At 48.8% G+C, this 14,047-nt stretch overlaps 2 protein-coding genes across 3 annotated transcripts; one reads left to right on the top strand and one right to left on the bottom strand.

Annotated features, from left to right (window-relative positions):
• Window positions 1-216: 216 nt before the first annotated feature.
• On the bottom strand, window positions 217-4,850 carry NKAP (NFKB activating protein). The gene is made up of 9 exons (XM_052672927.1): window positions 4,573-4,850; window positions 4,222-4,302; window positions 3,671-3,744; window positions 3,360-3,479; window positions 3,200-3,245; window positions 2,722-2,837; window positions 2,496-2,571; window positions 1,850-1,999; window positions 217-1,211 (listed from the first exon to the last, which is right to left on the bottom strand). Exons 1-9 carry the CDS (start codon window positions 4,827-4,829, stop codon window positions 1,037-1,039), a joined length of 1,095 nt encoding a protein of 364 aa, XP_052528887.1. The 5' UTR covers window positions 4,830-4,850; the 3' UTR covers window positions 217-1,036.
• A 78-nt stretch (window positions 4,851-4,928) lies between these two features.
• Window positions 4,929-13,838, top strand: ZBTB33 (zinc finger and BTB domain containing 33). 2 transcript variants are annotated; one of them, XM_052672887.1, is made up of 2 exons: window positions 4,929-5,067; window positions 9,106-13,838. In XM_052672887.1, the coding sequence occupies exons 1-2, from the start codon at window positions 5,040-5,042 to the stop codon at window positions 11,145-11,147; spliced, it is 2,070 nt and encodes a 689-aa protein (XP_052528847.1). In that variant the 5' UTR covers window positions 4,929-5,039; the 3' UTR covers window positions 11,148-13,838. The 2 variants fall into 2 exon arrangements, with proteins under 2 accessions (XP_052528847.1, XP_052528848.1); XM_052672888.1 differs by lacking the exon at window positions 4,929-5,067 and adding an exon at window positions 8,220-8,296.
• The last annotated feature ends 209 nt before the right edge of the window (window positions 13,839-14,047 follow it).

A 14,047-nucleotide genomic window follows, 5' to 3' on the forward strand; every position in this document is an offset into this window, starting at 1 on the left:
ATCTCCGCTGCCAAAACTACAGCACAGACACAAGAAGAAAAAAAATACCCTCAAGAATACAGTCTGTTTTTAAATACATTTCAGAAAAAATACCTCCCTTCTTTTTGGAAATACACAGTTGAATCAAAGGTAGCCACCATCAGCAGCCTTCTGAGTACAGCTTTAAAAGAGCCATGCCATGCTATTGAAACAGGCCAAATGAAAATAACACAGAAGTTAAAATAAGGCTTTAATCTAGAACATTTCCATAGACAAAATAAAATAAAATAAATTGAAAGATACTTCCTTGTTACCACCTGTCTACAACCAGGTTCCAACCACTGCACCCCACTGCTCCAGTACCTATGTATAACATAGTAGAAATAGAAGCAAGCAACTTACTTGTTTACCACAGGCTTTGGTAGAATCCAGACCAGACCTCGCTACTACTGTTACTGTCATCTTACACCCCAGTTGCAGTCTGCTTCCTTTAAAGTAACCGAAGGTAATCTATATTAAATTACAAACCTATTTCTATTTACAAGTGTACTTGGAATCACAAAACAAACTCAACGTTCTTTTGATTAAAAAAAAACAAACCTAAAACTCATGAAAAATACATAAACAGGAATTTAGGGATTCCTTAATTTTCATAACCATCAGTAGCAGCTTGCTTGTGATGGCCAATCTACTCTCATTAACGAGAAAAAGTGCAAAACTGCACTTATCAGCATCAGCAGCATGTCCCACAGCTCTCCCATGGAATCCACCTGCTCGTCCAATTCCAAATGAGCGCAGAACTTCACTGCCTCCAACCTTCCTTGCCTGTTCCTTCCCTATAATCTTTCAATTTACAGGTATTCCTTGCAGGTGGTGAGCAAATCATCCAAGAAAATGTGATGGAAGTAATCCTGTTTTCTTGATACAAATCACCAGTGCCTGGGGCTGGTCCTGTTGGGTGAGAGGCACTGCAGCACTTGCAGCTTTTATCAAATCACGGCTGGAACAGGTCAGCTGCTGCTTGACAGCATCTATGGCATACAGTTCAAATGGGGAATTATTTTTCTTCTTTGCCCTTAGTCTTTCTGTAGACCATCTCTCGAAAGCTTGCAAGGATCTTATTCTCTCTTTTTCTCCTCTCTTCCTGGTTGAAGGATGCCAGAGCTCTCTTTTCATCTGCACTGTAAATTTGGTTCTCCTTGCGCAGACGCACAGCTTCCATCCGACGATGTCTGTGGGGGAAAATATTGCATACATAAGCACAGGCAGAAGGATGTAATGCCCCATCACAGCCTCCATCCATTAACTAACCTGAACGTTTTGAGGGTTAATAAACAAAGACACCTAAACCTGAGAACCCAAACTGCACAGAGACCTCCAAGGAATGAGCATGGCTGAGCTGACTTCTGAGGGTGTCTGCTCTCAGGCAGTGAGCAGGAAGTCCTTCACGATCCCAGGGTGTCAGGGTGCCAGCTTGCCAAAATACAAATGAACCTCCTTTTGTGCTGGTAGAAAAAGAAGGTATGGCAAACCTCCCACACTGATTTGTCTCACACCGAAGAGGCAGCGCACAACCTCTGCTGTCCAAACACACAACCCTGAAGCCATCAGAGACAAGCATCTAATTTGAAATAAAGAGAATTAGAAGCACACTATCTGGAAATAATTGTTATTCTACAGGAACAAGTGACCTTAAGAAGCTATGCATCTGTATGTAGCAGTAGAGTTCAGCATACGTCCCTGGAAGCACGCGCAGAGCACGCGCTCTTCAGAGCTTTCAGCTAGAGCCTGGAAACAGCTTTTCAGCAGGCCAACAAAGAAAGCAGCTTTGGAAAACGTTACTGAAACATCAGCATCACCACAAACATACCTGCTGCCACTCATTACGTAACCAGAGCTCTCAAACGAAGCAATTTCTTCACTGGTCAAACCAATCTCCCCTCTCCGAGGTATGCGTTTCCCTGCTTTTACGTACTCTGCCATTGCTGCACCTTCACCTGGCAACAGGGCATGCCCATAGCTGAAGAAATAAGCAAAGAGATAAACAGCAGGGATTTTAATCAGTCTCAACTAGAGGGATTCTGAGCTAAACATCCAGCTTCCCTAATCATTACTGGCTCCAGCAACATTTTAAGGATTTTCCCAATCTTTCCCAAGTCTGTTCTCATTTCATCCTTAAGGCTAATCTTAGCAAGAACACTTTAAGTAATCAATTTAATAAGTTCTGGTTAAATAGTAATAAAGGCTGCATAAAGTCACAAGACTGCAGAGCATTAGAGTAAAGGCACATTACTGAAGTAAAGATGAATTAATTTTCTACGAATCCAGGCTACAATACATAAAACAGACTTTTCTACTTGAACTCAGGTCGGAGGAAAGACAAGCACCATTACCACTTCTGCCTTAGCTTCTGTTACTGCACCCCTCTCCGATATAAGTCATTCTGCAGTCTTTTTGAGCAGATATCTTCACTCTAGATCTACTTGATTTGATCGAGGTACCATTTAAGTACTCACTTCAAAGGCCGGTCATCTTGAGACGCGTGTGTTTTGGGAGCTTCTGGTCCAATCAAGCTATCGGCTTCTGTATTTTCTGCAATGATCAAACAGCAAAGCAGATGAACACTGTGCCTGTTCTTTGTTATCAGAACAGTCAACAGGTCAGCAAACACTGAACAACAACAACAAAAAAAAAGCATGAGAAGAACACCAAGAAGTTTCAAGACAAATTTACGGAACCTACTTGATCTCTCAATCCAGAGATCTTCCCCTTGAAGCGTTGCATCATCAGAATCTTCACTGCTTGAATCACTGGATTCCTTCCGGCTCTTTTTATTTTTCTTTTTTTTATACTTCTTCCTGCAATAAAGTCAAAGTTATCCACCAAAATTTAAGATGAAAGAACTGGTACTCACACTGCAGTTATGAGTTTCTCAAGGTACCTTCCACCAAGGACAGTCTGCATTTATATTGTCTGAAAACAACTGATAGTTAAAGACAACATATCCACTGTTATGCCTTTCATACAACACTAGAAAGTGCCTCCCTGTGTTTCAAGGATCTCTCTGTGCTCTATGATTCTGTACATTTGAAGCCAGTCAGATTATGATTGTCCAACAGCATTTATGGCTCTCATTACAGGAGTGCTCAGCCTCTCTCAGTTCCTGCTAAGACAGTGCTTAAAGGCAGATGCAATTACATTCAACAGCCTGGAAACTTACTTCCTGTGCTTCCTTTTCTTCTTTTTGCTTTTCTTTTTATCTTCGTCTGAAAACAAACAAACAAAAAAAAGGAAGATCAAAAAAAGTACCCTGTGAATAAATAACTGCTTCTGCCTCAATGCCTCAGCACACATCTCAGGCATGATTTCTTTTTTCTTACCACTGGAGCTGTGGTCGGACTCGGACTCGCTGTCACTGTCCTCAGAATGTTTTCTGTGTTTTCGTTTGGAAGCCTTTCGCTTTTTCTTCTTTCTTTTCTTCTTCTTTTTCCTTTTTTCCTCTGGCATGTTTTCAAAAGATAATGTTAGAGAAAAATGAAGACTTAGTTCCATATATACATCTGGACTTTCCCAAAGCAAGGGGGCCTATCACTCACTTCAACCAAAGCCAGTGAACTTCCTGACAGCAACAGCAGCAGATTCTGGGTAGCTACTGGTTATCAAAATGAGTTGTACAAACAAAGCCAAATACCTTCTGAGCTGGAATCCGAAGAGCTACTCTTGGATTTTGCCTCTTCGTCTTCTACTGGTGTATGCTCATCAGAACTGAAGAAAAATAAGTTTGCTTTTTAAAATCTATTTTGTAGTATTTAGTAACTAAAGATCAAGTGCACACATACGCTGAAACACATGCTTGCAGATCTCAAGCCAGTACTTGCAACAGAGCAAACTGTGCAATGGCCAGTGTGTAAGAGAGCAACTGCTTTCAGAACCACAGCACAACAGGCACCTAGGCTACAGTACAGAATGAATGGCTTGGGTTGAAAAGGACCATAATAATCATCTAGTGTCAAGCCCCCCAAAGGAAATCACATAATTGTGTCACATCTTCTTGTGTAACTGGTATGCTGGGATTATTTGAATGATGTCAGAGTTTGCTTATGTTGGTTCAGATGCTTCTGACACAATGAACTGTGGCAACTGGGGCAGTGGAGGGCTAATGCAGTACTGGGAATTCTTCTAGAATTGGTATCATAAAAATCAGAGATAAAAAAAACAGTGAAAAGCTAGACTGGGTCTTACTCAGGGTCAGGAACCTTTGGTGAAAGCCCCCAGACTTCAGGTGCACCCAGCTCTCCGATTCTCTCTCTCTCATTCAGTCTCCTGGAATGAAGCACACCGTTATTGGAGGCCACCATGGTGCACCCGGCAAGCACCTGCTGGAAGTCTTACACTTGCAGGTCCGACGTCCTTGAGAAAGGGAGTTAAAAACAACCGCAACCCAGCCCATGCCCGCAGGTCGAGCGAGCAGAGGCCGCCCCGGCACACAGGAGTTCGGGCACCGACAACGGCTGCCAGCGGGCAGCAATACGTGCAGTTGGGCAGGGAGAGGCCGCAGCCCCGTCTGGCCCCCGGCTCGCGGGCGGTACTCGCCTCTGCCGCAGGATCTCCTCCTTCTCCTTCTCGTAGTACTCGGGCCAGGCCTTGCCGTGGTGGTGGTGGCCGTAGTGCCCGGAGGCGCGAGGCCCGCCGGGGCTACGCTCCCGGGAGCGGGACCAGCTGCGGCTCCGCCGGTGGCAGCCACGCCGCGAACCGTTGCGAGAGCGGGACCGAGAGCGGGACCGGGAGCGGCGGCCGCGACGCTCGGGGCTGGCGACGGGCGGGCTGCGGGAGCGCGACACCGGCGCCATGATGGCGCGGCGGCACTTCCGGGTGGCACGGCGGCACTTCCGGTGGCCGCCGCGCCTCGCTGCGCTGCTCGGCCGGCGGCGGGCGGCGGCGGAAGCGGGGCAGCCCCGCCCGCGGGGCGCGTTGCCCCAGCCGCCCGTGCGGCAACGCGGCGCCGCGGCGGCGGCGTTCCCGGCAGCGGCGGGGCCGTTCTTTTGTCACCGCCCGGCAGCATGGAGGCGCGGGCAGAGCCGCGGCCAGGTAAGGCGGTGCGGGCCTGGAGCTGGGCCGGGGAGCCGGAGGGGAACGGATCCCCGTGAGGGGCGGGCGGGAGGAAGGTCTCGCCAGGGCGCGATCCCCAGTGCCGGCCGGCCGCTCTCCCCGCGCTGCTCTCGCGCCTGTCCCGGCTCGGTCCGGCCCCCGCCGCTGTCGGAACGGCTGTCAGCGTGGGCCGGCCTCGTTCCCGCATCGCCACCGCGGGTCCGTACCGAGGAGGAAGGCCGATCACGCGTGTTAGTGCGGGTGTGCGTGGCCGCATCGACACGGGGACGGGCCGGACGGAACCGCCGCTCCCCGTGCCCGAGCGCTGCCCGCTGCCGCCCGCCCAGCCCAGCCGCAATACGGCTGTTATTTACGCGGCGCCGCGTGGCTGCCGTTTGCTCGCGGCAGGGTCGTGCGAATGAGGCAGATGGGGGCCTGCAGCGGCTTTTGTTGTGCCAGCTGAGGCCGTGCTGTGGGATTCTGCCCAACTCAGCGCCGGGCGGAGCAGTGGGTGCCTCCACGTCAGTGCCTGCACTGGCCAAACGAGGACTGGGATATCTGGAGTATTGCACAGCTCTGCTGCCCGGCGCTGTAAAGTGAAGCATTTTTACACACAGGTTATACAAGCCGTGCATACACAGTGTGTAACAGCACCTGCAATTGCTGCTACGGCCAATGAAAAGTGTCACTGGGCTCTAAATTCAGTTGTGTGAGGCTTTATATAATGGAATTGTCAGAAAAAACGCTTTCTGAAAATGCCTTGAAGGATGAATGATGGGAATTGGCATTTTAGACTCCTGCAGACACATTTGAAATTCCACAGTGAAATAACATCTCTGTTCCTGAAAGCTTTTTTGCTCTTTAATTCGGATTTTATTGAAGTGCCCAAGCAGAAGTTCATTGGCCGACCCATCCAGTGTGATTTATTGTAATGTAAAACACATTTTTCATGACAGAGAACATTTCTCTCTCTCTCTTTAAAACAAGTCTTTAAAACAAATTTTTGTTCCCATAAACTTCCATTATAAAAAAAAGAAGAGGCCTCTTCAAATTGCTTAACCGGCAACTTGGTGCTGAACTTCATTTCCCTTCTCAAAAGCTTGCATGTCACTTCTCAACATTTCTAGTTCCTTTTTGTAGAGACCCCATTCCATGCATCTTTTCCATGCATCAAAATAAGAGCTGCTTTGTAATTCTTACCCCCTTTACCTGAACACCACCTTCAGTTGTACGCTCTAGATGCCCTTCTTGTCAACATCTCAGAAAAAATGCTTCATTTAATTTGTCGCTCTATACGTTTTTATGTGAGTTAAATCACCATTTTCTGTGCTAATCTGAAAGAGGCCTTGCTGGATCAGAGGGTAAGGAGTTCAGAACTCGTTTTTGAGAATTCCAGAGCACTGCTCCTTCCGAATCAGTGCTTCTCTTCATCTGTACATTCTTCTGTTAGTTTTTAGAAAGGGGACTGGCAGTGAGGAGAAGAAACTCCTTAAATCTGAAGGATGAAAGGCTAAAAAATGGTTTAATTTGAACCATCAGACATTTTTGGATGATTAAAAAAAATGCTCATCATGTTATTTTCATCGAATATAACTTTCTGTACAAAGATGACTATAAAGACCTGTATCAAAGGACACAAATCAAAGGAAGCGTTGGATGAGGAAGGAGAACCTGCCTTTCCCCCTGGTTATTCTTTCCTGTTATTCTTTTTCCTTGCTCAGCTCTCAGGAAAAGCTTAGAAATAAACAGAAACTGGTTTTGTAACATTTTGATCTGAGGCCTCTCTTTAAAGAGGCAGCTCTACTGCAGGCTGTGCAGAGGCAGGGAGTAGGCATGGCACAGGGGCTTTCCCCCCAGAAGGGCTCCAAAGGCTGGGCAGGACCATTTCATTGCTGGTGGGACTGCTGTCATTGGTGTCAGGTGTGCTGATGGTTTCGGTTGGCAGTGACGGAAGGCGCTTCATAGAGTCACACAGAATCAGAGAATGGCCTGGGTTGGAAGGGACCTCAAGGATGATGAAGCTCCAACCCCTCCACCACAGGCAGGGCCACCAACCTCCCCATTTCATACCAGCCCAGGCTGCCCAGGGCCCCATCCAACCTGGCCTTGAACACCTCCTGGGATGGACGGGGCATCCACAGCCTCTCTGGGCAGCTGTTCCAGCACCTCACCTCTCTCATAGTAAAGAGCTCCCGTCTGACATCCAACCTCAATCTTCCTTCCCTCAACTTTTTCCCCTTGTCCTGCAGTTATCAACCCTTTCCAAGAGTTGATTCCCCTCCTGTTTGCAGGCTCCCTTTAGGTACTGCAGGCTGCAATGAGGTCACCCCGCAGCCTTCTTTTTTCCAGGCTGAACAAGCCCAGCTCCCTCAGCCTGTCTTTGTAGAGGAGGTGCCTGATCATCTTTGTGTCTCCTCTGGACCCTCTCCAACAGCTCCCTGTCTTTCTCGTACTGGAGGCTCCAGACCTGGACACAGTGCTGCAGATGGGGCCTCACAAGAGCAGCATAGAGAGGCACAATCACCTCCCTGTCCCTGCTGGCCACCCCTCTGCTGATGGAGCCCAGGATCCCATTTGCTTTCCGAGCTGCAATGCACACTGCTGGCTCACGTTCAGTTTTTCATCCATCAGGGCTTGGCAGATCTGAGTTTTCAGAAACATCCAGAACCCCACGTTGTAGCCGCGGAGTCTGTAGGAACAAAAGGAGCAGATCAGGAACCGCAGACGTTGCGTGGTGTGATCTCGGTGCTCTCTGAGCACTGACAAGCACCGTTTCCAGAGGCTGCTCGGACGGCCGCCCGCGGGCCGTGCCTGGGAGCCGCTTTGCGTCAGGACGAGCGGGGCCGTGCGTCCTGCCGAGACGAGGGGCTCTTGGCGCCGCTCGTGCCTCCGTGGCTTTGCGCACGCGACCCGACGCAGGGCAGGGGCTGGGCGGCTACAGCGAGGCGGCGGGAGCGTCGAAGTCGACGGCCGCCCCGAGGCTTCGACGGCCGCGGCGGCCGCTCCCCCCTCTCGCGGCCCGAGAGCTCCCGAAGGCTGTCGAAGCCGTTCGGGTCGCGGAGCCGAAGGCTGCCGAGCGCGCTCGGGCGGAGTGCCGGGCCAGCGGGGCAGGGCAGCGCGCCGCAGCGCCCCCTGCCGACTGCACTCGGGGAGCAGCGCCCGAGCCCGAAGAGCGGCTGCCGCGGCGGGGCCGGTGCCCGCGAGCGCGGGGCGGCGCGGCGGGTGCCAGGTAAGGCGGGCCGCGGTCCCGCTCCTCGCGCCGCGATTCCCGCGGTGCGGTTCGTTCCTCTCCTCTGCTCCCGCCGCCCCCGGGGGCCGCTCCGCCCGCCTCGCCTCGAGCAGGAAGCGGCGGCGGCGGGCACGGCCCGGCCGCGCGGCGGGGCCCCTTCGGCGCTGGGCCGCGGGCGCTCGGGGCCGGGCGCTAGGCGGCCGTCGGCCCGCTCTGAGCCGCGCGGGGCTCCGGGAGCGGGGAGCCGCCGCTCGTGTCCGCTCGCGGCCTCTGGGGCGCCGAGGTCAGGCGCTGCCCGGGCCGGTTCTGCACCGCGCTGCCGCCGCGCCGCGGCCTCCTGCGGGAACGAGCCGAGCTGCATGAAGAGGGGCGAAACCGACGCTTGTGGGGCGCGGAGGTGAAGGGCTGGCGGCTGCCCGCCCCATCGAGGTGGCCGCCTGCCCCGCTCGCGCTGCGAGGCCCTTGGAGAGCTGGGTGCTCCCGAGCTTCTCGTAACTGCATGGAATACATTCAGATGTCTATAATGTTCAGCCTTTCGGGGAAGCCCGGTCTCGCATCTTCTTCCTTCTCAAATTTACCTCGTTTGCAGGCTTTTCGCCTGGCAGGAGCAGAGGGCATGTTTAGGACTGCTCGCGCCTCGTGTGGACAAACACTGCATCTGCACGGCGCCCTGACGTACGAGCTTATGAATAACACCTGAGGTTTGTTTTTTTAGAGGATGGAGTAAACTGTAAACGTGGAAATACTGTCGTGCAGTTAAAGCTCTACATCTGTGGTTTTGCTTGATCCCTGTTACTTTCTTTTTACAGGAATGGAGGGGGAAAAACTGATTTCTGCAACAGACACGCAGTATTCTAGTTCACTCCTTCAGTCTTTGAACGAACAACGCGGCCATGGGCTTTTCTGTGATGTTACTGTTATCGTGGAGGACCGGAAATTTCGAGCTCACAGAAACATTCTTTCTGCCTCAAGCACGTATTTCCATCAGCTTTTGTCGGTGGCCGGGCAAGTAGTTGAATTGAGCTTTGTGAGAGCTGAGATTTTTGCGGAAATACTTAACTATATGTATAGTTCCAAAATAATCTCTGTTCGAGCCGACTTAATTGATGAATTGATTAAATCGGGACAACAGTTGGGTGTTAAATTCATAGCTGATCTGTCCGTAACTCCATGTGATGGAAGGAGCGTGCCAGGTGAGGTCAAAGATGGTGCTTCAGAAACTTCATCTTCTGGCCCCACTCAAAAGGATGCTGAAACACAAGTACCTGCCATCAGGCAGGAGGGTCGAGAGGTGACGGGTTGGATGCCAGTTATAACTGAATCGTTCTCTCTACATGGCATAGCCTACGAGACGCCAAAAATAACAGTGACTGATTCAGATGATGATGATGATGTCATCTTTTGCTCTGAGATTGTTCCCCCTAAAGAATGTACTAAAGACGCAAATGCTGCAATCCAGAACCAGCCTTGCCCAAATGCGCCTGGAGTTTCTGACCAAAAATCGTGTGGTAGTGGTGGTGGCTCCCCGCTCTTGACTAGCACCACGTCAACTCAAAAACTTACTTCCTCCGCTAATCAGCTGAATCCAAACCAAGCACTGTCAAGTGCTGAGTCGCTTGTCCCTGTGACACCGCAGCATTCGACAACTGAGCTCATTTTGCTGAATCGGCCTCCAGTTAACCCCTCAGCCAGCGTCAGCTCCTCGCATCAGACGCACGTTCCCCCTACGATTAATTTGGTTGAGGAGAGCCAGAAGCCTTCTGAGAAAAGAGCCTCAACGGAAGTGGAAACAGCTGCTGTTGATATAGAAGAGGTGGTCGAGGACAATGATGATGTCATCAGCTCCTCCAGTCCTAGTTCAGCCAGCAACAGCACTTCGGTTCAGCAACCTTCTGTACCCAAAGCGGCGACTTCTGAAGGATCTGGAGTACAGAAAAAACAGGTTGTTAAGTTTCCACAAGAGCAATCTTCTAAACCTGGAGAATTTAAAATAAAAATCTCAGATGTCCTTACTGGAAACAACAAGGAATTCGGTCCAGGTATAGCGTCGAAACATGCGGGAGAAGGGCAGAAAATCATAACATTAGATACGGCAACTGAAATAGAAGGCTTGTCCACAGGCTGCAAGGTATATGCAAATATTGGGGAGGACACTTACGACATAGTCATTCCGATTAAGGATGATCCTGAGGAAGGAAAAGCCAAGCCTGAGGAAACCCCTAGAACGTCTGACGGCGATTCCTCAAGCAGGAAACGCATGAAAGTAAAGCACGATGACCATTACGAGCTGATCGTGGATGGAAGGGTCTACTACATTTGTATTGTGTGTAAGAGGTCGTACGTGTGTCTGACGAGTTTACGGAGACATTTCAATGTTCATTCCTGGGAGAAGAAGTATCCGTGTCGATACTGTGATAAGGTTTTCCCTCTTGCAGAGTACCGTACGAAGCATGAAATTCACCACACTGGTGAGCGGAGGTACCAGTGCTTGACGTGCGGCAAGTCCTTCATCAACTACCAGATCATGGCCTCTCACATAAGGTCGGTTCACAGCCAAGACCCTTCGGGAGACACCAAGCTGTATCGACTGAATCCTTGCAAGTCTTTGCAGATCAGACAGTACGCATACATCTCCGATCGCTCGAGCAGCTTGCCGGTAATAAACGAGAACAGGATCGTGTATCGCGTTGACGCAGCAAAGAACGGCACTGAGGGAACGGCATCGAATGCTCCAGGCAAACAAATGAGCTGGGATGACATTTTTGTTCCGCAGGGAAATGATGCAATTTTTAAGCAAAATCAATCAGAGGGTAGTACTGAATTTGAGTTTGTAATACCAGAATCTTACTGACGTGCATTATATGCTGGGAAAAGGCTTCAGTGAGTACATAGTGCAGTTTTTATAAACAGTCTGTTAAAAAACAAATTGCTCAGAGTGAGAACAACGAGAGCTTGTTTGACAAACTCATCAAATGCTAGTGCTTAGATGGATCGTTAGTAGCTGCAAATCATTTGTGGAAGCGATTCATTGGAAGGTTTACTTGAACACAGATTAAGACATTTCCAAGGAGCTGGCAGTGTTTGCAAGTATGTTCATTTTGATCAGAACACGGGGAAAAAGGTGGCTGGAAAAAGGTGCAGCTTTCTCCTAAAGAGTGAGAAATCCGATTTCTAAAGTAATTCAAGGTATTTCCTGTACCCATACTTAGACAAACCTTTTCTTTCATCTTAGCACTTTAATGCTGAATTGTGCTTCATGATTCATGAAGAAAACAGTAAGATTTTCTATGGTAATGTTTTCAATATCGAACCATTGTGTTATTGTTCTGAATAGCGTGTTACCACAAGGGTCCAAAATGACTGATCCAGAAGTTTGGAGCAGTGCATTTTTAACTAGCATCTGAACTGTGCTTTTAGAAGCAATACGAATCATCTGTCCTCACGCAGGTATTCCTGCCGAGCAGAGATGCTCAATTTGGTCTAACTCGAACACGCTTTTAATTGTGTTGGATTACAGATGGTAGGTGGGCCAGTCACTGGACCATTCTGTTTCACTCTTTTTTTATCAGGGAAAAAACTACTCAGTAGTGGAGGAATCAAGAACACTCATAAACTTTTTTTTTCCCCTCTCCATTTAGAAAGGTTTCAGTGTGGTATAAAAAAAAGTGATCATCCCCATGATACCCAAAGGCTTTGAAATTTACTTAGAATGGAGAAATCCTCTGAGTGCTGCATCAGTGCTGAGGCTGCTGAGGATCTCCTGTGTGTCTTTGGCTAGATCTTTAGGTGGAACGGGAATTCTGTTTAATGCTCCCATTTTTGGGGGGTGTAATCTTATGATAATGATGTAACTGATGTTCAGAAAATGCCTGCCCTCATACTCCACCGTATCATCTCTGCAATCGCCTGCTTGTCACCTGTTTGCACTTACAGGCTGCTTCTGTTGCTCCTTTTTTTCTCCTTACGTTCTTGGACAGTTAGAAAATAATTAGGAGAAATCCAAAAGGAGCAAGAGATGGAGGCCTGAGAAAAGCAGCAGTCGTAGCCTGGCACTTCAGATTTGGTGGCGTACTGCGTTTTTCTAAATGGCGAGATGAAAGCTGTTCAGGAATTGTGGCAGTTACTGAGGAAGGCTGTTGTGCATAATACTAGTTAGTTATCATTGCTCTCGTTGCTTAAAGCTTTTTGTTTTCATGTTTCACGTAAGCATCTTGATCCTCTTCTTCAGTGTTAAGGTTTTAGACATGCATTTTAGACATGCATGGCATTTAAATGGTAAATGGTTCAAATACAGCTTGAGTCATAAGAAGGGGTGCTGCAAAGGTGGGAGGAAGAGGAGAATCTTTACTTTTTACACGTGATACTCAGCACTTCTGTTTCACAGGCCAAACATGTTACATGTGTGGTTGTTCTCCAGACGTGTCGCAGCCCCTTTGAATGTAAGGGGTTTTGCCTTCAGATGCTACGTGTTGGATGTAGTCTGAGATGGCATTTCAGCAGCCTCACGAGAGTTAAGTACCGACTGCCCAGAGCAGCTGGCTGCATGCTACATAGGAATGTCTTGAACTTACCATCGTGACACACGCAATGGTTTTGCTGTGGATGTGACACGTGTGGAGCGAAGCACGCACTGCAGAGTGTGCATTCAGTTGTACTGAAAAATAGTGGCTACAAATATTTGCTGCTGATGTACTAAAAAACTTTAAACTGTGCCTACTAAAGGTCTCTTTTTGGAGGAAAACTGGAAAATTAGGGCTTTGTAACTGTATTTCTGCTAGAAGACTCGTGCGTGCATGTGTCTCAGAGTCTTCAGTTTTCCTTGGAAGTGATTTTTGAAATCCAAAGTCCAGAGGTCACATAAAGCGTTGTTTTTTTAAGTTCACTATTTATTGATTTGGAAACACATCAGATCCCTTCTTTTTAAACTTTTTTTACAGGGCCACGAGCGTTTGTATTTAAATTTCTGGCTACTGCACCCTCGTATTTGTTTGTTTTTAACATTAAGCTTCCAGACTGACTTAATGAAAGGCGTTACGCGACTCCTAGGAAATCGGCCTTGGGGGAAGGAAAGGAAAAGATGGAATCTGAGAAACCACTAGCATAGAACTGGACCATTTCAGAGGTGCAGTAGCAAACCTCACGGCCATTCTCACACAGCCAGCAACCCGAGCGGATGTGCTGCAGAATGTCCTGGCGGGGGCTGCGTCGGCACCGCGTGCTTTCTTTGGAGATTCATACCAGAGCATTCCAGTAAAAGAATGAAATAAAAACGGAGATTAAAAAAAAAGGGCTCCTCATTTATTTTGTCCCGTTAAGGCATGCAGCTTAGGAAGATGCAGAACAGCTACACAGAGCACTGAGTTCGACAGCTGTTACCTATGAACTGTTCCATGTGAAACACTGCTAACTTTTGCCACGTCTGGAATGTATATACTTGTACAGCCTTTCTTTAACGTACTTTTTAAAGTTCTACTTTTCATTGATCAATACTTGATATTAGTTCTTAGAGCTTTCTATGGCAAAAATAAAAAGTTTAATTCTAGAGATGTGCAGCATGCTTCCTTTCAGTGACAGAGGAGCTCCTCAACACGGCGGAGGAGCAGCACTTCATAGCACTGCTCCGCTCCATCCGAGCAGCAGCGCATGCCCCACTGGTTGCTTCTGGGGGGGAATGCTTTGCTTCCTTCTTTGAGTAGGGCTGCTGAACAGTGAAGCTGGAGGAGGACCTGGGGCTTAAGAGAATTAAAGAAA

The sequence above is a fragment of the Tympanuchus pallidicinctus genome, unplaced genomic scaffold (genome assembly GCF_026119805.1).
Source record: "Tympanuchus pallidicinctus isolate F22 unplaced genomic scaffold, pur_lepc_1.0 scaffold13, whole genome shotgun sequence".
NCBI lineage: Eukaryota > Metazoa > Chordata > Aves > Galliformes > Phasianidae > Tympanuchus > Tympanuchus pallidicinctus.